Source organism: Tetrapisispora phaffii, chromosome 3, assembly GCF_000236905.1.
Source record: "Tetrapisispora phaffii CBS 4417 chromosome 3, complete genome".
NCBI classification, from domain to species: Eukaryota; Fungi; Ascomycota; class Saccharomycetes; order Saccharomycetales; family Saccharomycetaceae; genus Tetrapisispora; species Tetrapisispora phaffii.
The window spans coordinates 930,885-955,347 of NC_016522.1; the positions used below are offsets into that span (position 1 = coordinate 930,885).

The following is a 24,463-nucleotide window of genomic DNA, read 5'->3' on the forward strand; positions in this document are numbered from 1 at the left end:
GAACAATCTTCCAGATGATAGATGAAAACTTTACACTACAATATATATTGCTAAGTGATAAACACAGATCTACAATACAGTACTAATTATCTTAGGAGAATGACTGAAAACGTAATGTGTTCACTCAAGTACGAGATAAACTCACATAGAATTTGGTCATCAAAATTCTACATAGAATTGTATTAAATATATCAATAAAAGGACCAATCCATTATTGAACTATTACGAAGATGGACTACTCGAAAGCAACTAAAGCGACTAATGGCACTACCTCAGAAGTTGGCACTAGCCAATATAAGCTTGTTTCTCCACAAAATGCCGACGTATAGATTATTAATCAAAGAATCCCATTATTTATATTCTATCGGTGCATTATTGTGTTAGTGTTGAACAATGAATCATAAGAAATTGAGCTCGCGTGGCGTAATGGCAACGCGTCTGACTTCTAATCAGAAGATTGAGGGTTCGACCCCCTCCGTGAGTGCTTGCTTTCTTTCATGCAATCCGGGATAGTTTAATGGTTAGAATCCGCGCTTGTCGCGTGCGGGATCGGGGTTCAATTCCCCGTTCCGGAGATTTTTTTAATCTTCTGTCTATAAGAAGATATATATATATTCATTGAAAAGAATTATTAGTTTCACTACTTAAAGCAATTAGAGAATATGCTTAGAGAGCAGTTGTTCATAGTTATTGGTCCTTAGTGCAACATTTTTTAACAGCAGCTATCAGACAGGAAGTGCCAGTATATCGTAATCCAATGCCAAAGATAATTTTGCCTTCTAAGGTAAATTTATCTCCTGATTCGATTTTTTTGAAACCTTGGATTAAAGAGTTTATTGAAGATGGAAAAAAAAACTCAATTGGTAAAATTGGTAACTTGGATGAACTTTTGAATAACACCAATGTTAAACTCCAATTGATATTGAAGTATCCTAATCAATTGGTTAAATTAACGAATATCTATAATATTTTAAATTATTGCGTATTTGGCTCTATAAGAGATAACAAACATCAATTGCTTAGTTGAGTTTACAAGCAATTGTGTATCCAACTTTGAAAGAAATTATAAGATTAGAATTACTGATCAAACAAAGAATTGTTTGTTTCTAATAGGAGATTGCATCATTAAATATGTCACCCATGATGAATTATTGAAAAATTTTAAGATCGATCCATTACAATTTGATAATCACATTGGTATTACTGAATATTTTGATTTTAAGAAGTATGGTTATATATTGTCAGAAAGAAGATTTAATCGACTGTACCCGATTTTACAAGTCAATCAAGTGATGATATTTGATTGGGATCAAGTCGTGACATTTGAAAACTATCCTTTTGTTTATTCGCAGATACCATATTAAGTATGTATTACATAATATGTATAATATGTAATATTGTTATCCAGAATATTCACCAATATTAAACATAGCCAATTGGCATTTTGCATAATATTTATTTTTTTTATTCAGAACATAGTAGCAACAAAAGCTTGTACCGCAACGTCAAAACATTTAATAGTGCAAGACAATACTTAAAACTCTAGTGCTATATATATGTACGTATGTATGCGTATAGTACTGTATTTATTTTAATATATTGGCCTTCTGATCATTACCCATCGACCTTCTTATACTTTACCACGTATCATGTGACCGATAATCAATTAATTTCAAGTTCTTTAAAATTCGTTAAGTTTCAAAAATTGGTATAGTAAAAAGAATATTGAAATTCTATAAAACAATCGATAAATGGTAAGTAATTATAAGCTTACAAAGTAATGGATAGCCTAGTGAACTCTATTTCTCACGCTCGTTCCGTTCTTTGGAAATTTATAACTCATTAAAATTGAAAATCAGATCTCTAAATTAAATCAACTTAGATAATTGTTTGAAATCGTTTTGGTTAAACCCTCGAAATAAAATCAATTTAGTGAATATAAAGTTTGATCACGTTACATAACTATAGAGTCTTGAGAATTTGAAGATGGTTTCAGGAATTTATTTTTGTGATAATGCTGGTAAACCAATTCTAGCAAGAAGATACAGAGATGATATTTCAATAAATGCTATTGATAATTTTTCACAGTTGTTGTTGCAATTGGAAGAAGAAACAGGTGTCATCCCGCCATGCATTATGCATAAAGGTATTCATTATCTTTTTATCAAGCATTCTGATATATATGTTGTTGCATTAACTACCTCATATCAAACAAATGTTGCCCAGATTTTTATGTTTTTACATCAGTTAGTGGAAGTATTAGAAGAATATGTTAAAATAGTAGTGGAAGAATCAGTTAGAGATAACTTTGTTATTATTTATGAACTATTAGATGAAATGATGGATTTTGGTATTCCACAAATTACTGAGACTAAAATGCTGAAAAAATATATTACGCAAAAATCATTTAAATTAATAAAAACTTCAACTTCGAAGAAGAAGAAGAACGCAGCAAGGCCACCTGCTGAATTAACAAATTCAGTTAGTTGGAGACCAGAAGGTATCACTTATAAGAAGAATGAAGCATTTTTAGACATTATTGAGTCTATTAATATGTTAGTAACACAACAGGGCCAAGTATTGAGATCGGAAATTGTGGGTGCAGTAAGAGTAAGATCACGTTTATCAGGTATGCCTGATTTGAAACTAGGGATTAATGACAGAGGTATATTTTCTAATTATTTGGAAGAAAATAACGTTGATGGAAGTAGTTCATCAACTCCTATCCCAGAAGGTGTCGAAGATAAAAAGCCACAAATTGAACTTGAAGATTTGAAGTTCCATCAATGTGTCAGACTAAGTAAATTTGAAAATGAAAAAATAATTACATTTATTCCACCTGACGGAGAATTTGATTTGATGAATTATAGATTGACTACTCCTATAAAGCCGCTGATATGGTGTGATGTAAATATTCAAGTGCATTCAAAATCAAGAATAGAAATCCATTGTAGAGCAAAAGCTCAAATTAAGAAAAAGTCTATTGCAAATAACGTCGAAATATTAATACCAGTACCAGATGATGCTGATACGCCACAATTTAGATATTCACATGGTTCAATTAAATGGTTACCTGAAAAAAATGCTATTTTATGGAAACTAAGAAGTTTCGCAGGTGGCAAAGAATATTCTATGTCTGCTCAATTGCATTTACCTTCAGTTGATGGTGTAGAACCACCAAAGGTTAGAAGGCCCGTTCAAGTTAAATTTCAAATTCCATACTTTACTACTTCTGGAATTCAAGTACGTTATTTGAAAGTAAACGAACCAAAGCTACAATATAAGAGTTATCCTTGGGTTAGATACATTACACAAAGTGGAGAAGATTATACTATAAGGCTGAATAAATAGTAGATATATATATCTGCGCCTTACTTATATTTTGAAGAATAAGGAGATTAGAATAAAATAGAATGAAATCAGAATATATAAAAATAGATAGATAGATGTCTGTACTTTTTAATATTGTTTGTTTTCGATAGTATAAAATTAATTGTTAGGATATGCGATACGTTAGTTTATGAGGATTTTGGAACCGCTCTTCTATTCATAACTCCTTAACTAGATCTAAAATTTCTTTCTTGCTCTCAGTAATACTTACTTCAGGGGAAACTTTAACCCTTTTCAATTTTAATTTACCATCAACAAAAATGAAATAAGATCTAATAATACCACTTGGCTTCTTTTTGCACCCTAGGATAGTTATCAATTTTTTTTCTGTATCACATAACAAATCGTATGGTAAATTTTGTTTAGTTTTAAAATGTTTTTGTGCAGTAATGGAATCACCACTCAAACCCAATATTAAAGAATATTTCTTCAAATCATCGAAATTATCTCTAAAGCCACAAGCTTGTCTAGTACAACCTGGAGTACTAGCTCTTGGATAAACAAATATAGTAATTATTTTGTTTTTCTGGGCTAAATCTCTCAAGGACAACTCTTCACCTTCTTGATTCTCTAATGTTAAATCAGGGATTTCATCTCCAACTTGAATCTCCTCATAGTCATCCTTTTGGGTTTCCTTTAAATCAGTCTCGATCTTTGAAACCGATAACGTTTTCTTCACTGTCGTTTTGGCTTTCTTGCTCACTTTTGAGCTGTGTTCAGCCTTCACATCAGCTTGATGGATAATTTTCTTGTTGGCAATTCTGCTTGATCTTCTCACTTCAGTCATCTCGTCTTGTTAGTCTGCTACTGATAATTACAATAATCTGACCCCTTTCTAAAATATATTTCAAATATATATGTAAAAGTAAATAATAATTGAAACATTTAGTTGCATCTTCATATATTCCTTTATCTGAAACTTTTAAAAGTTAATAAAAGCTTCCCATTTAAGAAATTCAAAAAAAACACAGGAAACACAAGAAAAAACAAGAAACACCAGAAGATATTGATTCATAGTGTCTGATCCATATTCAGTTCAACTCTATCGCAATTAATGGCTCGATTGATAAAAAGTAAGTACTCAATCGTTGGCAATTGACCTGCTTATAAATCAACAAGTTTTGGGATCTAACCAAAGAACTGAACTTGAACAATACTCCTTGTAAAAAAAAGGTTGCAAAATGGAGAAATGTTGTGAGGTACTTAACACCATACAATATTGTTTTAAATAGTACATAAATATTATATCAAACAACTCCAACGACTTAAAGATTCAACTTGAAAATTCAGCTCGAGAATAAATTGCTTGTTAGTGAAACTTTTCACTGATCTTGAGATTAAAGGGAATTGTGAGAGCTTATTCAATGCTAGAGCTTGTGGGAATAAAAAGAGAAAACGTTGACTAGTTCAAAGTTTGAAGGTGATTGTACTATAAACGAGTACGTTATTTGAATACTTAATTTTTTTAACTCAGATTAAGCTGTAGGATCGTATTATGTTCGAAAGTGAAAAATGACAATGCTTTCGAAAATGTGAGCCTAAACGATATCAATTTTGAGATGAATTTAATATATAATGTTAGAAGTTCAATTAATGAAACTCTTTATAATAATGATTAAACGGATATTCTAGTGAGTAGAGTAGTTACTTGTATTACTGGAGATCTTATACACACAAAAAAGGTGATCTATGCCAATTGTTTTATCATTTAAAAAGATATTGATTATATAGTATTAAGTTGAAGTTAAAGGAAAAGAATTATTTGTCATTAATATAAAAAATGGCATTAGCTAATTTTACTAAATTGAAATCTAACAGCTCCATAGCTGTCGTTGGAAGTGGTGTTTCAGGTTTGACATTTACTTATTTTTTGAACAAATTGAGACCAGATTTGAAAATTACCATTCTTGATGAGCAAAAGAAAAATGGTGGTTGGTTATACTCTTACAAATTTCAAGATTCGAATGATAATAATAAAGATGTCATGTTGGAGAAAGGACCAAGAACATTAAGAGGTAAATCTCTTGGTACTGCTATTATAATTGATATTATTAAAAAATTAGAACAATTTGAAAAAGTACAAACTATCTCACCTCTATCAGATGCCAACAAGAAATTTTTATTAGACGTTAATAACAACTTAGTTAAAGTTCCAAATAAAATTTTAAGTTTCGATAGTATTAATTTATTATTCTTTAATTCATTAGGTAAAAATATCTTCACCAGTATTATTGGGGAACCATTTAGAAGCAAAAAAATATTATCAAAGAATGATGATGAGACTGTTTCTAGTTTTCTAAACAGACGATTTGGTAAATCTAATTCAGTGAGTAATAATTTGATGAGTGCAATTTATCATGGTATTTATGCAGACGACTTAAATAGAATGTCATTAAAAAAACAAATCCAGCATTGTTCAATGTTAGAAAGAACGTATGGATCAATTATTAAATCATTGTTTTCAAGTGATTCCAGCTCAAATGCTGTGCAAGAACAAACTGAATTGACTAGATATGATCAACATTTTAATAACAAAAATAGTGAGATTTTTAAATTAAATAAACAATTAGAAAAGTTTCCAATGTTAGGAATAACTGGTGGTTTGCAAAGCTTTCCGAACATGATTTCTAATTATTTGGTTAATAAATGTTTACCGAACGTTAAGATTATTCGTGAAGCTCGTGTTGATAATATAGAGGATTCAAAGGATAAAGTGATTTTGAATTTTGATGACGAAAAAAATAAACCTATGGAATTTGATCATGTTAGAGTCACTAGTAATCCAATGAAATTGAAAAGCTTTTTCAAAGGATCAAAAGAAATTGAAGAAAAATTGAGAAATTACAATTCTGTTACAACATTATTAGTGAATTATTACTTACCAAATAAGGATGTCATAAAATCAAGATATCATAGTTTCGGTTATTTAGTTCCACAAGCTAATGAGAACAAAAATAGTTTATTAGGTGTTATTTTTGATTCAGTTATTGAAAAAAACTTTCAATCGTTAGAAAAAGGCAAAAACATTGTTCCAAATGAATATACAAAATTGACATTGATGATGGGAGGACATTATTTAGAGAAAAAAAATTATACCGAAACTCAAATCAATGATAGTCAATATTGGATTTCAAATGCTAAAGATTGTTTGAGTAAACATTTAGGAATTGATAAACAAGATTTGGATAATGGTCATTTTGAATTCACAGTTGCTAAAAATGGTATTCCTCAGTATTTTGTTGGGTACATGGAATGGGCCAATGATTTTGAGAAGTTAATAAGTGATACTTATAACAATAAGGTCTCATTGGGTGGTATGGGATTCTCAAGGGGACCAGGCGTTCCAGATGTCGTTGTTGACAGTCTAGATAATGCTATTAAGTTGAGTGGTAAATAAATGTAAAAAAATAGTTTACAACAGGCCATAGATTTATTTAATTATTTATTAATTTAATTTGTTCATAGCAAGTTATATAGCAAGTGCATGAAATGAAGTGTATGAAAATTGTAACTAGGACAAGAGAATTTAAATCCCATCTATTAATTTATTTATTTTATGTGTTGTTTACATGCACTTACTTGAGAATACCATTTAGTTGTAATATCTTAAATAAAATATACAAAAACAAAACATTAAAAAATACAATCTTACTTTTATGATAGAAAAACCATACAACCTATAAAATGAAGGTGACAATTCATAGATCCATACGATAAAGCAGTTCTTGGAAATCATAATATACCATATTTTATAATTTGTTGTATTACAACCTGAGATAATGTTTAGAAGTGTCACATTTCTCCAGATTTCGAATAATCGGTGATATAAAGGGATATACTTCTGGAATTCTAATGTCTTCTCAAGATACCCTTGGCAAGCAACCATAAAGTCCTATTGTTATTCTTTTAGTGGGTCTTTTTATTGGTATATAGAAGTACTATAACGCATGCTACGCTGCGTACAACTTTGACTTCGACAACTTTATGAAGTTCTGCGACCCAGATACGTTTATGTGCAAGTATGATTGGGACAATTGGAATCCGTATGATGAAGTAAAAGAAGAGAGATAGACGAGAAACGATACGGCCTGGAGTCTATCTTCAAAGAACATCCTTACGTATTACATTGCAAGAGGCGTGCGGTTCAGCTTGTATTTTGCGTACCCGTTGAGACACTCAGTGCCATCTCTACCCGTTTCATCATGACCAACTACTTGAAGGACCCGTTGCTTGCAGAGCACTGTGCCAGGTGCTTCTGCTCCCCTGATGTCCCCAAGAAGCAGACCTGTGTTGAGATGGTGAGAATGAACGGACTGTACATATGTCCTGTTGGAGAACTTGCGGTCATCAAAAATTGGGAGGGTGGAATGTGGAGAGCAGGCAGTTTTGCTGAACTGTCTTCTGATAGCCAATATTTTGATAGAGTTTGGTTCATCGAAATTTTGAAGGGCTAGAAACCCTTTTCATTGTGACGAATTGAAAAAGGAACTCACAGAGTTTGAAGGTCACTAGGTCTAATGCTTGGGTTACATGTGGGTAGATGCTTCGATTCAAAACGCTGGATTCAATGGCTAAATTATTAAAGCTGAACAGTAGACTCAATTAAACGGATCGTTAAGTCAGGTATTCATAGTACCGACTATTAGGTGGTTTAGTGGACTATGGTTGTTTATTCCTAGATCCCGATAGTCAGGCAACACTAGGAGATAGTACTGAAACTGCAGGAGCTTTGTCTATATCTGAAATTGAAGCTTTAGATGGTACCATTAGCTATGACAGTGCATCAACGTGTAACGTAATGAGGTATAATGATGACACTGAATGGGTTGCTTGGATGACAGACAATACTATTAGTGAAGTTAACCAAACATATAAAGGTATAAGTTCAGGTGGCTCTGCTCTTTGGGCGTATAATTACTATTCAGATGGCACAGATGTCAATGATGATGACAACTAAGATTGAGGAGTGAATACGGAGACGATGCTTATGTCGATATTATAATTGTGCATCCTCTACTAATAGTTAGCCGGATAATTTAAGTGCACATTGTGCGTACGAAGACCCGAGCAGATTCATTCTCAACAACTGTACTACCTATAACGACATCATCAAGTCTATTTTAGATGACTATGATAACTTTGTTGGTTATTGTGAGGCTTATACAGGATCTTATTATGATGACATGACGGTATATTACGAAGACTAGGTACTTTCACCTGGTGTATTGGAAGAATATTTTACGTCAAATAAAACTGTGGTAACTGGTCCAAATCAGCATAAAAGAGAGATACATTTGACCCAAGCATAGCTGAGATTGCAGAATTAAGATGAGAGCTAAACTTGTCCTCAAACTTTACGTTAACCGAAGGTGCACAGAAGCAGTTCTTATTGCAGCAGATGATCAAGTACAACATGTTTACTTTGCGAGCTTAAGAGAAGAACGTTTTAGTACAACACTACTTTACATACTAGTGATTTTAAATGAAAATACAGAAAAGGAATCAAATGCCTTCTATAATTATTCTAGTTTAGGGGTACCTATTGCGGCGGTTGTTGAAAGATCCAAGTCAAAAGATTTGCCCACAATAATCAAGCATATATCCTTTCTGTGGGTACTACTTTAGATTCCCATGTTTTATACTCCATGTATCGAAAGGAGCAACTGAAAGTACAACGAATATCGAGCAATCGGTGGACCCTGCTAAAAGTCAAACAGGCAAAGAAGACCCATTATGTATGTTTTGGAGTTGTTGAAATTTTAATGGTTTATTCAGAAGTCGGTAGTCTTGCCAATACCACTTACCAAAGGTGGAAAGCAAAAAGCTGCATATGACAAACTGCTCAATTCAGAGATTGTGTTTGGTATTGTTGGTGTCTTTTCACCAATTTTGGATGAAGTTTTGAAGGGGTAGATTCTCCGAACTATCTGATCTAATCGGACCTGGCAAGAAAAAGAATAGAGAAGATTTGAACCAACATGAACAGATCTAAGGTCTGCGCAGCATATCGATGAGGAATTCACACATACAGATTCTATAAGCTGCCGCTGTTAACCCGGAGCGAACAAATAAACATGCACATGCATTGCGTAGTCTATTCCACTGGAGCCCAGTGTTTAGCAGTATTTACTGATATTATTATATAGTTCTTGAAGACAAGATGAAGTGGGAAAACAACCAATCACTGACTAAAGACTGTAATGCTGGGCATGTGGCAATATATTCGCGTCATCAAATACCCATCTTCAAGAGCACGATGAAATTGGAAAACAAAACTACTCAGGGTGTATCTTTCTTTTCGAAGGCGACACTGTAGATCTCGGTGTGTGTTTGTGTGCGACTCTCCGCACATGGAGCGAGTATTGGTTGCCATACTGTCCCAACTTTTTTAGTCTTTTGGGAAACAAAATACGACAGCGAATCATATACATGTTTTCATGAAAAAAGAAGATGGATGAGTGGTTTGAGTTGTCTTCCAGAGGGTCTGAACGTTGCCTTTCCGAACACAACTGAGAGAGTGCAACGATGATAATTGTGATGTAATGTTTATTTGATAAACATTTTTGTATTTTAAGATTGCATCCGAACAGACACACAGAAACAACCTTACCGCAGCACATGAGCCAGACGAACAACTCATTGTCAATTCACAAGCAATTGTTCTTTGCAGGATGGCACTATCAAAAGAGGAAAGCTGCATGAGGCAATGCAGCAGTACGTGTCTTTTCCTTAGTCCATGTTACTGTTGGGATTGCCATCAAGATTACATTAGATCAGCTTAGCAATTTGGCAGAAGAACCGTTTCGAAACGTATGAGCCGTACCGCGCCCATTCAAGAAAAAAAAATAGCCATCGGAATAAGTAAATAAATAAACATCTTCGGTTTCGGTAGCGCTAGTAAGGCCAGGAAGGAGCGGTTCAACTGTCCTAAAAGTTAGCATGTTTCCGGATCGACGTGGTGTTCAGTGTATTATTTATTTATTACTTTGTGTTTCTTGTAATCTCAGAACGGTCCACTACCGCACAGAGGTTGTCTTTGCAATGGTCAAGGTTTCCCAAACGGAAATTGACAGTATGATAGAAGACGAGCGAGAAGAAACCGAAAGTGAAAACAGTTGCATTCTGTCAAAAACAGAAACAGAAATGATAAAACTTTCTGTTTTTCCCCCATTTATTTATGTTTCGGCCCTTCGTTTTGAGTAAAAAATAATGGCCGCCGTCGCATCGACACAGAAACAATTGATATGACGCTTGGTTTTACGAAAAAGGAAACGGACATAAATTTCTGCAACTCGTCGGGCCCCAATGCACGAAATGGGTGATATTCTATTGGGGAGGCAAACAACAGAAAAATACATGCACCAGCAACAGAAGCGTATGCACACTTTGCATTTGCATTTACATTAAACTTTAATCACCACCAAGACAGTCAATAGAATCGTGCAGAGGTTATTGTTAGGCGGTTTTTCCCTATTTTCGTCTTTTTGCTTTTGTTTGTACGGACGTTCCTGCGGTTTATGCCATTTTCTCGGCTTTGTGATTTTTTCCACTTTCCATTTCATTTCCGTGAAGGGACAATCGCAATAACACCCTGACATCCCAGTAAACAACCCGGACGTGCGTGGCGTTTATCGCTACCGAAATTCGAAATCTTATTGCCTAACGCATGCTATTTCCCGTGCGTGTGTCCCGTCGTGTGCCCGACTGATCGTATCTTCGTAGACTTTTGCTGGCTATCTCGTCGTATCTTGTGCTCCGTGCGCCGTGGTCTCCATGCCGCAATGGTCCTCAAATACTCTGGGCGTGACGCACTGCCAGTGACTAACACAGGGCACATGCAACATATCAGATTAGATGATGCAGTTCACAAAAAGAAAAAAGAAAAAAGAAAAAAGAAAGTTAGAATGTAATGATTTCTGGATGCACTCCCCCTCCCTCTAACTAAGCCCGCAGAGTCTGCTACGATCTCTATCCGCAATTGCCCCGATCTCTCAATGAAATCGACGTTCCTTTGCCTGTTTTCTTTGTAACACTGTTAAATTAACATTTAATGAAAAACATTTTTATTATTTTCTTATGTTTTCGTAAACACTACGGCTGTTTCTCAGCCCGTGCTCTCCTTTCCTTTAAATAAGCAATCCGACCATTTAAAAATTGAGATGAACGAATTGGCTGCATTGAACTGATTCATTACAGAAATGCATACATATACATGCCAGATGTGCCACTACCACCACTACTACTACTGCTGTCCTAGTTCCAGGGAAAACTGTATAGATACTTTAAATAACGTATACATTGGCAGTTCGGATTAAGCTCATATTAATGAATGAATACTGAATGAATGTCCTTTTTTCTTTATTTATTTCGGAACTTGGTGTAGTTTATAATGCAATTTAAAGTTTTTCTTTCTGATGTAAATTTTGATACTCTCATGTTTGTATTTTAACTTTTTTTTCCTTTCTATATTCACTCTCTGAAGTTGTTCTTGCATGAAACAAAGCTACAGAAGTGACAGGTATCTGAATCCTGTTTGTTTTTTCTTTCTTCACCTTATACCCTCATATTCACCAGATAAAAAAAATATCAGTTCGTTTTGTCCCCCCACTTGTCGTTCAAATCTATATCTCCCTTTAAGGACTATATCAGTTTGAACTTTATATTTATTGCTTACTTCAAACCTTTTCGTTCATCTCTTTCCCACATTCCATGAAGTATATAAACTGAGAAGAAATAATCAAATTTATATCTCGTCTTTTCACAGTCACTTATCTTCATATGTATTAATAAATCGTTTTCCCCCTGTATATTTGTTATATATCTACCGTTGTTAAATATATAACTACACCAATATTTACTAGTTTCGGCGTCATTCTTCTACCCGTCATCCGCAATAAACTATCACTGCAATCATGCCTGTCTCACCTAACCAGTATATGATGGCAAACACTAGTTACACTAGATCCGCTCCTGTAACACAAGGCGTCAGATTACCATCGATTAGAAATATTCTATCGGCATTGCCAGACAACTTGCCGTTGCAACAGAAACAACAACCTCAATATACCCCCGCTTATACTAATGCAGGCGCTATGACTCCGGTCAGTCATCCAAATTCAAGACAAAATAGTTTCTCAAGCTTTAATGCCTATACGAATACAGACATGAACGCTACTGCATCGATGGATAAACAATACGACCTGAACGCAAACCTTCTGGGAAGAAACAGTATACCGCTATTAAGTTCAAATTATCAAATAATTAACCAACATTCACACATGCAACTGTACCAACAGCTTCCACAAGCACACATTCAAGTGCAGCAGCAACCAAAATCCATTCAGGCCCCAATGAGTCCAAAGGAAGTTTCTTATCCTTCTCCAGCTTCGGAATTCAGCACGTTCAAAGTAAAGTCCAACAGCACTTCAAATAATAATATTCACTCAAAAACTAAAAAGAAAATATGCACTTGCAAGCATCACACAGATAATGGAACTAGAATACCAAGACCAAGAAATGCATTTATTTTATTCAGACAAAATTTACATCATTCGCTCTTCGGGAAGGATAAAGAACAACTGCTGGAACAAGGTTCTTTTAAGACAAATTTCCAAGTCTCAAAGGAAATAGGTCAACGTTGGAGAGAGTTGTCAGCCGATGAAAAAAATATTGGCATGATCTAGCAAAGAAAGAAAAGGAATTGCATAAAACTAAATATCCAAACTATAAGTATATCCCAAGAAAATTGGAATACGCTTTGAGAGCTAAAAGTGGCGAATGTCCAATATGCCATTGTCAGAGACAGTGAACATGAGATTACAAATAAACAACGGTAGAATCTCCCCCTCATATTTAGAAATCTATACTATTTTAATTTGAACACATCTGAGATGTATTCAAACGATGCTCTTATAAATAATAAATATTGATTATTTTTTTTCGAACTCAATTGTATTTGTTCTTTTTTTGGCAACTATGGCTTCCCTCCAAAAACCATTTTAAAATATGTGTATATATATATATATATATATCAAGCTTGCAGTTTACTAAACTGAATGCCAATTGGACCTAAGTGTCAGAAAATATCTACATTAATTTAAGTTTCATTTGCCTATTTACTTACGTTGCAATTAGTTCGTGGCATTGCAGCTTATGAGTACATATATAAATATGTTAACTTCTTGTCTTCCGTACAAGATGACACATCTCCGGCCCTGCGTAAGCGAAGAACCAACAAATCTGGAAAATGACAATTCAAGATTTCATTATAGTATATTTAAAGAGTATGTATATACAACTATATATTCAGTTCAATTTATGTTGAGAGAGTAGTTTGCTAACCAGATCAGCAACAGAGCAGAGGTTAAGATATATTATATTAGGACGAATTGCAGGCGAAAATGTTTAAGAGACAATTCTCGACGTCACTGGGCAATTTGAAACACTATGGTGATTCCATACTGAAGAAATATTATTCACCTGAATTATTGAATTCAATTAAGTTAGCCCAAAGTGTTATTCCGACGAAGCCAGATTTTAAAGTCTCAAGTAATGTTAAATTTCATCCTCCATATTTGGAAGATTTTAGTAAAATAGACAGTTATTGGGATTATAAACCGGGTTTACCACACGCACATGTTAGTGATGTTAATGAAATCAATACATTTGAATGGGACAAAGTTCATCAACAATTGCCAGGTGATGGTCTCATAATACCACCTGGTGTCTCAAGGAATATAGCATCTGGCTCCGATTCTGCCAAATTATCCGGCAGAACTTCAAAAACTATGGATGTTGCTTTAGGGTTGCATAAGCAATCTGGTTTAAATATTGAATATATTACAAAAAAATTAGATATGAAACCTTTAGTTACCAAGAGAGTCTCTAATCAAACTGCAAAAGGTAAAATTGCCTCGTTTTATGCATTGGTGGTTGTAGGTGATCGTAATGGTATGGTTGGGTTAGGTGAAGGTAAATCAAGAGAAACTATGTCGAAAGCTATCTTTAAGGCACATTGGGATGGTGTCCGTAATTTGAAAGAAATTCCAAGATATGAAAATCGAACAATTTATGGTGACATCGATTATAGATATCATGGTGTTAAATTATTTTTAAGAAGTGGTAGACCAGGTTTTGGTCTAAGAGTTAATCATATAATATATGAAATTTGTGAATGTGCAGGTATTAAGGATTTAAGTGGTAAAGTTTACAAATCGAGAAATGATATGAATGTTGCCAAAGGTACAGTAGAAGCCTTATTAAATTCGCAAAAGACTCTGGATGAAATTGCATTAGGTAGAGGTAAAAAAATTGCTGACGTCAGAAGTATTTATTACTCAAGTTAAAAATAATACAATATTCAATAAATGAGCTAAGATATAAAGATGCTTCAAGGAAGATATATTCATAATTCGTCAAAAAATAAGAGAGATCTATACCAAGTTTTGTTTATAAAAAAGTTAATCTAGAAAATAAATAGAGTTTTGTAAATAGTTAAATATATCGATATTGTTTTCTACTATTAAATTTGACAGTTCAGCCAAGAAAAAGTATGAAAGAGGTCGTTTATGTGAAACATTGTACATCAAAACACACATACTCAGTTACAATAATAGCTCTCCATTTTATTTTGTAGTTTTTTTATGTATATTATAATTACAAATAAAAATATAAAATAAATAAAATATTTTTTTAAAAAAGTAAGTTGGATAAAGACTTTATTCGATTTCCAGATTTGAATATTTTACATTCCATCCCATAAAATTATCATTACTGAATTCTATTGGATTATCATCTGTGTTAATCGGTTTTAGATTTTGCTCCTGAAATTTATCTTTGGGTGAAACCTCTCGATCTGAATTTTCATTTGAATTCATCGTCCTTGGAGTAATTAAATATAGTTCTTTATTGTCTTCACTATTATTAACTGATTTTTCAATTTCTTCTGAACTACCCTCTATTTCAGTCAATGTGTTAATAATACCAATCGAATCATGGGTTTCTTCCATAGAAGTTTCTCCAGAGGCACAATAAATGTTACTGGAATCAATTATGTTTTTTGTATTAGATATATCAAAATCAACACTCTCTAGTATCTTCTCAAAGTTGAACTTTTCCTGTTCAATTGGCATATTTTCAAATAATTCATCATATCCATTGAATGAAAATGACGAATCGAAATATTCATTGAATGGATTATTGTTGATTTCTACATTTTGTTCAATGTTCATGGTTGGTGGTCTGTAAGAACTAATTTTTTTAATAAATGATTTTCTCCAATGAGCTTTAATGTTATTATTATTATTATTATTATTATTGTTTCCCAAATATTCCTTTTCAATTAGGTTTTTTTTGATGCCATTATCTACATTTTCGTCATCTTTAATAAAATTATTTGTGATATAATTGTTCTTAATAAAGTTATTCTCATTACTCGAGATTTGCTGATCTATTTTTATTGCTGTATTTAAATCATTACAGTAAAGTATTTTGTTGTTGCAATGGCAACATATTATCTCCCTTCCATTCAAATGATTATTCATATTTTTCCGTCTTTTTTTTGTGACTCTATTTCCTGTGGCTCTGAATCTTTGCTCATCATTCTTATCATTGCTATTATTAGTTGAAGTAGATGATGATAGTGTAGACGAACTTGAATTTTCTAGTACGTTTGTCAATCCTTCATTTAAATAAGTTAATTTATTCATTAATGAATATCTGAGGTTCATCTTTATATCGTGCAGATTGGAGTTAACTAAGAATGGTTTCATAATATGATAAGTTTCGGACCCTAGGGCAAACACATATGATTTCATATTTTCGAAATTTAAATGTGCTTCTTCACTAAATAAAACACTTTGAACATCATGCAATGAATACCTCTTCTTAATGACTTTTATAATCCTCGAATAATTCAAATTTTCTTCAGCATCTGATTTAATGTAAATAATGCATTTCTTAATGTAATCATTAATTGTAGTTCCAACTAAGGTTTTAAATTCCCTATTGAAGTGAAATTGAGAGGAATTAACGCAGTAGGCAAAAGTATAACAATGTGGAATATAGCCATATTTAATACCATTGAGAAGTTCCAAGTACATTGTAAAATTAAGTTTTAATTGATCCTCTGGACTCAATTTTTTAATTTTAAACTTCTGACCAGTTTTTGACGCTTTTGCTTCAAAGTTGGCAATACCTTGTTGATAAACTGCTTGATATGTCATAGATTTAGCTTCCTCCAATTCTGACTTGGATAATCCATAGAATTGATTTCTTTGAAGATAGGATGAGTTGGCAGGAGTTATTGATGGAAGAGTCTCTATGAATAAATAAGCGTTGGCAGCATAGTAAGCAGCAACATTAGTTAACATTGCAAAATTGGTCAAGTTTCTAAGCATACCTTTGGTTGGAATTTCTCCTCTTTCATGAGGGACAAAGCCGTATTTTGCATTAACCGAACAAGCAATAGAGGCAGCATAGTGTAGTGATGCTAATTTTATATCTTTTAACCCAGTAATATGATTATTATTGACGGGATACTCGAGAACAGGCACTTGGAACTGGTGCTTGACTTGTGGCAATTTTGTCATTGTTAATAGTAAATACTTGATAATCTTTAGTGATATTTAAAGAACGTTTTTTTAGGGTTTTCTATTATTAAATATTTTTTTGCGATTTGATTCAAAAGTGATTAGCAATTGATATTATTTTATTAGCAATATGAAGTAATAATATAAAAATTGATGATTTTAGAAATATCAAAGCCTATGGAGTTCCAAAACTTTACTATTCTAAAATAAACTATAGGTTTGTATTATTTGATTAAAATATGATTATTAAAGAAGTTTTTATCTTTGTTAAATTTATAACGTCAGTAAATATATTTTTGTAAAATGTTCTTATAATTTGTTATAATCAAAAGCGACGCATATATTTGATTTTTGACGCTATATGAATATATAACAAATTTAATAAATAGATAAGAATAGACATAGATAAACCAATTCCAAAACAAGAAGTCATTCCAAAGTTATGATTCATTATAGTCATTTCAAGTGTGCTTTATATATCTTGGATAAAACTCGATTAACCAAATATCATTTTAAAACATTTCTATAAAAGCAAAGTAATTAAAAATGGTTGATATGTATAATACAATGGCTGCATATGTAATATTAAATTCCAATTTTATTTGTATTCAAAAACATATTTCAATCACTATCAAATGATTCTAGATTTATTTTAAATAGAAGCAAAGAAATAAAATGTAACATATTGAGGTACATTTCTATTCTATAATGACATATTCTTTTATTTACATAGATACTTAATAACTACCTTGCAATGACATTTGCTAATATTTAGTTATTTTCTTATTGAGAAACAGCATAAAAAATGGCAATACATTTAGAAAAGGTGATATAACATTACCAGACGCTAGCTCTTCTAATATATTTCTTGGCAAACGATGTTCTAATATTTGAAAGACACTGATTATATCACAACAGCAAAGAGTATACTAAAATATAATTTGGCTATTTAACTATACAACGATAGTTCTGAATAATATTTTTTATTGGAATTACATATATTTCATTACTGACATCACGTCCTTTCACAGTAATGGCAAAACCAAAAATAAAAAAAACTTTGCTTTATAAGAACATAATGTCAGTTACTTATGAGCAAAACAGATGCTTTTGATGCTATGTAGAAATAGTTATCCAAAGAACTCATTTCTGTAAAATTTTGTGTCATTTTATGAAATATGCAGACGTTTGAAGTGGTCTACCTAAAAATAAAAAATAAAATGCGCAAGCCCGGAATCGAACCGGGGGCCCAACGATGGCAACGTTGGATTTTACCACTAAACCACTTGCGCAATTGATATGCGTTCTTATTGTAATACGGATACTACAATAGACAGAGTTATGACAGGATTATAATATAATAGATAGACAGATGTAAGACAGACTATTATATTATGGCAGATAGGAAGCGCAGGATCGGATCTTCTTATTATTTTCAACGTAAAACAGAAACTTGCTTCTTTTTATATATTCTACATAATATCTAATAATAAGTTACATGATCATCCAAATACTAGAAGTATAAATAGGTCTCCTATTTATACTTTTAGTTTAGCTACAATTTGCAATGTGCCTCGTTGAACTTGTCATTGCATTCGTGGCGACATCAGCTGTTCCAGTTGGTGACAATATTTCCTAAACAGGAAATATTACTAATGCTATATCGTAATCTAACTCTTGCTGAGTTTATATTACAACAGTTCTTCAGTGATGTTAAGAAGAATATCTTCATTGTTATGGGTTCCGGTCGGAAGACCATGAATACTCTAACAGCTTGGAAATACCATGGCAGAATAACGAAGAGCCCGGAACACAAGTTACTTATATATTAAAATTCGAGATTAATAATAAGTCATTCCAAGTACTTGCCTACCAACCCTAGTTTATAGCCAGTATAGAACTCCTCATTTTATAACTTTTCTAGTAAGACCATGACTAATAGAATTCGATTTTGATTATATATGAAAAGCAGTACTAGGTTTGTTTCTTTCTTGCATTGCCAGTCAAAAATTAAAAAGTAGGTGGAAAATATATTATGGAGATTTTCAGCACTTAATTTAGCATCATTGATAGCGATACTTGCTTTACAGTAGTCCATCGTCTTCATTAATTCCGTAACATATTACCACCAAGTCTATAATACGTAGACATGCATATATAGTGAAAAATAAATTTACTAACACATTGTTATCCAGAGACATTTAACCAACATGATACATGTGTTGGTGTAAGGTTTTAGTACCGGGTTTCTGACAAGAGTCTTACATCGCAATCTTGGTAGGACTGCTGTGAAAACTAAATCCCATTGCAACTTCACGATTCTCAATCAACGACGCTCTTGCTATGAACATAACCCAATGTATTTGGTATCTTAGTACCCAAAATAGAAACCGTTATGCATCTGTATTTCTTTTCGAATACATAGGGCCAATTCCTGCTTATTCCGAGTTCCTTCATCAATTAAGAAACAATCACAAATTAATATAGAGATATCGATTTTATGCTATGAGTTATGACCGCATGTTGAACTGACTATTCCATCAGCATTTAGGTGTTTGTACTTTGAGATGAGCCAAGAGACACGAAACCGAATCATTATTTTCTGACGCGTAAATTTTAGATATTTCATCATAATCTCTAGTTATTTCGCAAATATATATATATTAACACATATCTAATATATTTACCCAAAGTTACTCATTTAAGTTCAATATACTTCCAAGTTCAGTTAAATATTTACTTAGTTTCATATCTGAACTTTCTATACGTTCAACTTTCGATCCGATGACCCAACCAAACACTAAACAACAAAAAATGTCCCATTCTCTAAAAATCCAATTGCGTTCATCAGATGCCACTGTCCCAACTAAAGGTTCTTCCACCGCTGCTGGTTACGATATTTATGCTTCTCAACAATGCGTTATTCCATCTCGTGGTCAAGGTTTAGTTGGCACTGATATTTCTTTCACCGTCCCAGTTGGTACATATGGTAGAATTGCTCCAAGATCTGGTTTAGCCGTTAAAAACGGTATCCAGACTGGAGCTGGTGTTGTTGACAGAGACTATACTGGTGAGGTTAAGGTTGTTTTATTCAATCACTCTGAAAAAGATTTCGAAATTAAGAAAGGTGATCGTGTAGCCCAATTGATTTTGGAAAAAATTGTCGATGATGCAGAAATTGTCGTTGTTGAATCTTTAGAAGACAGCGAAAGAGGTGCTGGTGGTTTTGGTTCCACTGGTAAATAAACAGTCAACAATAATTTGTAATTAAAAATAAATCAGAAGTGTGATGACCTAATCAGGAACCATTTATATGTAGTATTTTCATATTTGTAAAATATGCTTCATTTAAGAAACAATACCTGCCGTCATCCTTTCTTCTCAAAACATCAGAAGATATGCATTATATACTAATATATATTTATTCACTACATGTAACAAATAAAATAAACATTTTGATCAGTGAACTTGGAATAATATCTAAAATAGTTCTTAATATAATCGGTATATTTGATATTGAAGTCTAATATATAAATTTTATAAATACGTTATATTATACTGAGAATATTAATAATTTCGTATGTTATAGGTATATGCATGTCTTCTACTGTGTAGATAGCTTTTACGATCAATTGAATATTACACGTTGATCCAATTATTTTCCTAAGTATTTTCTAGCCAATGCTCGTACTCTAGAATCAAAGGAAGCACTACTAATAGGATCGCCAACATTGTAAAATGGATTTAAAATTGTCTTTGTATATAATTCATGAACGTCTTGGTAAAACGACTTGACGTTATTATCATCTATTTGAACAGTTGTCGATACTGAATTCCCATGGAGCATCACAAATTTCATGCCACTGTAAGTCAAATATGCAGTAATTATAATACCATAAAAATGATCAACTTTACCAAGGTAGCAATTGCTTGCATTTGTATTATTTCTTGACCTCAAAAATCCTCCAGATCCACCGGAGCCGGCAGCTCCACCTTGTAATGACAAATTCGGCTGCCATTGTAAATCTTCTATTATATCTAATGATGCATGTAATATAAATGGATTCAATTCCTTCAAATCCTGAGGAAACCCTTGTATTTGACCTTGTGGACCTAATTTACCGGAAAATTCTGCTTCATACACAGGATTATCGTCCTTCCCTATAATAGCAAAATATTGGGACATCTTCTTTATAAATGAACAATAGTAATGGATTGCTCTTGTTAACTTTTAATCTAACCAAAGCTTAATACAATACAAGTAAGGCAGCTATACTAGTTCTATCAATGTTAATGTGCTCTTAGCAAGTATAAATAATGAATGCCCAATATCCTACTTTATGGATTATTATTTTTTTTATTTGTATGTTTTCAAAAACAAATTTCGATTCTTGTAGTTTTCCAATTTTGACCTCAAATCAATATTAAAGGCTGAATACATACATAGACACTCTTTAATATAATACTTATTTAAAGTCATTATTAGGATATGTAATATAAGTTAAATGAGCAAAACTGACAATTAAGTTGACTATGAAGATTGTCATATCAGTTAGATTTTAAAAGAGTTAATTGTCCAACTCTTTGAATATTACCTTCTGTGCAAATTAAAAATAGATAAAAAAAATTGAGTTGCTTTTAAGTGATACGCACAGTTCAAGATAGAGAGAGTTTGGTTTATAGGGAGAGGTATAATAGATGCAATGTCATTTACTAATCAAAAAGATGAAGTTACAATTTACAACAAGATGACTACACCTGAAACATTTGCATCAAGTAATCGTCCTAAAAGTACTGTGAATATTGAAGGTATAAAATTATTAACTAAGATTTTAGTAGATAACAAACAAGGTTTGAAAGATGACTTGAACTATGACATAAACACAGTAGACAATAATAATAACATCAAATCAGAAAAAGAGCTTCTTAAAAAAGATATTGCCTTAAATAATGGTATTATATCTTCTCAGAAAAATAAAATACTGAACGAAGCTGCACGTAACACTGTATATATTTCGAAGGGAGCTAGAGCTAACGCTGAAAGAGTAAGAAGTTATTTAGATTATTTTTATGCAATTTTAGAAAGAAACATGACCATTCGAAATGATGGAAGACACAAACATGAAAACATCGAAGGTATCTATAACCCTTTACAACTGATAAGGAACAGAAAAATTAGGAAAAAATATGATGAATCACCACCTAGGGTTATGTTTGTTTCTAGATCTCCTATTATTGCTATAAAAAAATTTTCATCTAAGCCAAATAGAAAGTTTCCATGGTATGTAGATATTAGTGAACGAGCTAGTGATTTAAGTTGGAGAACAGCGCATTGGAACGAGTTAATAGGCCCTGATGGCGAGCCATGGGTGAAGCTTCCTAATAGTAATCATAAATATAAACATATCAAACATTTTAGAACCCACTCTGGTCACAATCATATTAGCACGGCGTCTTTTAAAAAACCATCATTAGTAACACATGATTCTTATGGTACTTCTTCAAAAGCAACCGAGGAAGATATTAATGGGGACAAATTGCAGCATAACTTAAATGCGAATCTGAGCCCTGACATGCATGATTCAGTTTCGGACCTTTCAGATGAGCAAAAGGAGGAATCCACACAGTCAGAAAGAGGAAGAGTTAAAAAATTGGGAAAAATGATAGAGAAATCAAAACAATGGTCTAAGTCACCAACATTTAAAAGAAAAACAATGCATCTATGGAAAATCTTACTGCAAATCATCTTAGAACGCCTTACAAAAGGTTCAAGTAACATTAGTTTGAATGAATCTGTATTGGAAAGTTCACAAAGCACACAGAATTCAATTAATTGCAACAATACGAGTCCTGAACAGAGGTCAAATAATTTACAAAACGTACCCATAAAAACTATAAGAAATAAAAATGAGAAGGAAACGTTAAGTAAATCCTCAGTTAACAGTCAGAGTAATAGTTTAAACGTTCCCATGTCTAGTTCTCGTTCATCTAAAATACCTAAAAATACTAATATGACTGTCTCAGATTCATATCCACATAAAGAGTTAATACTTGACATGCAATTGCAAAGATATCAAAAAGATATCCGTTATATTAAAGCAACAATTGGAATTATGCAAAATAGAATACAAACCCATAAAAAGTTCAAGAGCTGTCAATTAAAAAAGCGTATCGCTACCTTGAATGTTGATGATGATTCAAATGCCATTGGTATGGCTAATGATATATTGAATATCTATAACAAAAAGTTAGACGAAGTTTTGAAAGAAGGGAATGATTGGAACTCAAAATGGATCAATGATTATTCCATAAGAGTCGAGACACTTATTTCAAGCATAGACAGAATAATGACAGATGTCAATACAACTCTAACATTAAAATTAAAATTATTTCAAGAATCAGCTGAAAAACATGTCAGTTTAAGAAATTTGAGAGCCAGAAAGTTTTCAAAAATTGGATACAAATTACTAGAATTATTTATTGTGTTATTTTTATGGTCCATCTGGTTCATTGTTATGATATTTAGAAATATCAGGTTTGCTTTCTTTTTATTATTAAATGTAATAAAATGGTTATTGTGGTAATTTAGATAAGTGGATAAAAAAAAGCTTTTTTCAGATGAGCTTGCATATATATAAACATGGAGAATATGTAACATTGCATTATCATTGAATATTAATCGAATTTTATAATTTATTTTTGTTTGGTTATTTTATTTACATATTAATTATAAGTCTTAAGATATGAAATACTCTCATACAACCTCTCACTTCTTCATGATTGTACTCTGAATAACATCTTTTTCTTCTAAGAATATTCCCTTTTCAGCAGCATCGTCCAAAGCCTTTTGTCTTCTTTTAACTTCATCTTTAAATACATTACTCTGAAAAGTCAACAAATGAGAATCAGCTTGGAAATACGACGAATATGATATCCATGCCACGTAATAAAAAGTCTTGACCTGTATCCTTGCATTTCTAAATAAAGGTGAGAATCTATTTAACAATAAAGCGGTTGATCCAGCAATAAGTAGACCTTTTCCAGCACCGAGAAGGCTTTGTGTAACTAACTATTTTGAAATAATTTTAAAGGTTAGTAACTTGAAACGCAACATATACCTATCTTATAGATAGTATTAAAAATTATCACATACATCATTTGACAGTATTTTAAGATTCTTTGGATCATAGTGAACTGGTTGAACTTCGTTACCCATTTTTTGCCTTATAATTTTTGTACTTTTGTAAATTATAATATGAATTAGAATTGAAACTAGATCTGACTAATGATTATCCTACTTATAATGGAGTAATGACTATTCAACCGACACTTCTTTATGTTTAAATCTTACTTGTTACTTATAGTTACAGTTAAATTTAGTTATGAACTGATGCGATAGAAGACAGCACAGTAATATAGTTTTCCAAATAGGCCGTAAGGGCTCGATGAGCTTTTTATAAATTTAAAGAGCAAATATTATAGAG

General features: G+C 32.4%; 11 protein-coding genes and 3 non-coding genes across 14 annotated transcripts; 9 read left to right on the forward strand and 5 right to left on the reverse strand.

Annotated features, from left to right (window-relative positions):
• The first annotated feature begins 412 nt into the window (after window positions 1-412).
• TPHA0Ctrna7R lies at window positions 413-484 on the forward strand. Its single transcript has one exon. It is a non-coding gene; the product is annotated as a tRNA-Arg (tRNA).
• A 19-nt stretch (window positions 485-503) lies between these two features.
• Window positions 504-575, forward strand: TPHA0Ctrna1D. Its single transcript has one exon. It is a non-coding gene; the product is annotated as a tRNA-Asp (tRNA).
• Window positions 576-757: 182 nt separating this feature from the next.
• EST3 (telomerase subunit EST3) lies at window positions 758-1,364 on the forward strand (the record flags this gene model as incomplete). Its single annotated transcript, XM_003684967.1, is given in 2 exon segments — window positions 758-1,021; window positions 1,023-1,364. Coding segments are annotated over 2 exon segments (606 nt in total).
• Window positions 1,365-1,986: 622 nt separating this feature from the next.
• On the forward strand, window positions 1,987-3,351 carry APM1 (Apm1p; the record flags this gene model as incomplete). Its single annotated transcript, XM_003684968.1, has 1 exon — window positions 1,987-3,351. The coding sequence occupies one exon, from the start codon at window positions 1,987-1,989 to the stop codon at window positions 3,349-3,351; it is 1,365 nt and encodes a 454-aa protein (XP_003685016.1).
• A 196-nt stretch (window positions 3,352-3,547) lies between these two features.
• On the reverse strand, window positions 3,548-4,177 carry DOT5 (thioredoxin peroxidase DOT5; the record flags this gene model as incomplete). The annotated part of the gene is made up of 1 exon (XM_003684969.1): window positions 3,548-4,177. One exon carries the CDS (start codon window positions 4,175-4,177, stop codon window positions 3,548-3,550), a length of 630 nt encoding a protein of 209 aa, XP_003685017.1.
• Window positions 4,178-5,170: 993 nt separating this feature from the next.
• HEM14 (oxygen-dependent protoporphyrinogen oxidase) lies at window positions 5,171-6,787 on the forward strand (the record flags this gene model as incomplete). The annotated part of the gene is made up of 1 exon (XM_003684970.1): window positions 5,171-6,787. One exon carries the CDS (start codon window positions 5,171-5,173, stop codon window positions 6,785-6,787), a length of 1,617 nt encoding a protein of 538 aa, XP_003685018.1.
• Window positions 6,788-12,302: 5,515 nt separating this feature from the next.
• On the forward strand, window positions 12,303-13,073 carry TPHA0C04350 (uncharacterized protein; the record flags this gene model as incomplete). Its single annotated transcript, XM_003684971.1, has 1 exon — window positions 12,303-13,073. One exon carries the CDS (start codon window positions 12,303-12,305, stop codon window positions 13,071-13,073), a length of 771 nt encoding a protein of 256 aa, XP_003685019.1.
• A 717-nt stretch (window positions 13,074-13,790) lies between these two features.
• Window positions 13,791-14,735, forward strand: MRPS5 (mitochondrial 37S ribosomal protein uS5m; the record flags this gene model as incomplete). Its single annotated transcript, XM_003684972.1, has 1 exon — window positions 13,791-14,735. The coding sequence occupies one exon, from the start codon at window positions 13,791-13,793 to the stop codon at window positions 14,733-14,735; it is 945 nt and encodes a 314-aa protein (XP_003685020.1).
• Window positions 14,736-15,107: 372 nt separating this feature from the next.
• TPHA0C04370 (uncharacterized protein) lies at window positions 15,108-16,979 on the reverse strand (the record flags this gene model as incomplete). The annotated part of the gene is made up of 1 exon (XM_003684973.1): window positions 15,108-16,979. The coding sequence occupies one exon, from the start codon at window positions 16,977-16,979 to the stop codon at window positions 15,108-15,110; it is 1,872 nt and encodes a 623-aa protein (XP_003685021.1).
• A 1,221-nt stretch (window positions 16,980-18,200) lies between these two features.
• TPHA0Ctrna2G lies at window positions 18,201-18,271 on the reverse strand. Its single transcript has one exon. It is a non-coding gene; the product is annotated as a tRNA-Gly (tRNA).
• A 1,492-nt stretch (window positions 18,272-19,763) lies between these two features.
• Window positions 19,764-20,225, forward strand: DUT1 (bifunctional dITP/dUTP diphosphatase; the record flags this gene model as incomplete). The annotated part of the gene is made up of 1 exon (XM_003684974.1): window positions 19,764-20,225. The coding sequence occupies one exon, from the start codon at window positions 19,764-19,766 to the stop codon at window positions 20,223-20,225; it is 462 nt and encodes a 153-aa protein (XP_003685022.1).
• A 409-nt stretch (window positions 20,226-20,634) lies between these two features.
• Window positions 20,635-21,165, reverse strand: TRS20 (TRAPP subunit TRS20; the record flags this gene model as incomplete). Its single annotated transcript, XM_003684975.1, has 1 exon — window positions 20,635-21,165. One exon carries the CDS (start codon window positions 21,163-21,165, stop codon window positions 20,635-20,637), a length of 531 nt encoding a protein of 176 aa, XP_003685023.1.
• A 517-nt stretch (window positions 21,166-21,682) lies between these two features.
• MTC4 (Mtc4p) lies at window positions 21,683-23,563 on the forward strand (the record flags this gene model as incomplete). Its single annotated transcript, XM_003684976.1, has 1 exon — window positions 21,683-23,563. One exon carries the CDS (start codon window positions 21,683-21,685, stop codon window positions 23,561-23,563), a length of 1,881 nt encoding a protein of 626 aa, XP_003685024.1.
• A 182-nt stretch (window positions 23,564-23,745) lies between these two features.
• RCF3 (Rcf3p) lies at window positions 23,746-24,195 on the reverse strand (the record flags this gene model as incomplete). Its single annotated transcript, XM_003684977.1, has 2 exons — window positions 23,746-24,048; window positions 24,133-24,195. 2 exons carry the CDS (start codon window positions 24,193-24,195, stop codon window positions 23,746-23,748), a joined length of 366 nt encoding a protein of 121 aa, XP_003685025.1.
• Between the last annotated feature and the right edge of the window lie 268 nt (window positions 24,196-24,463).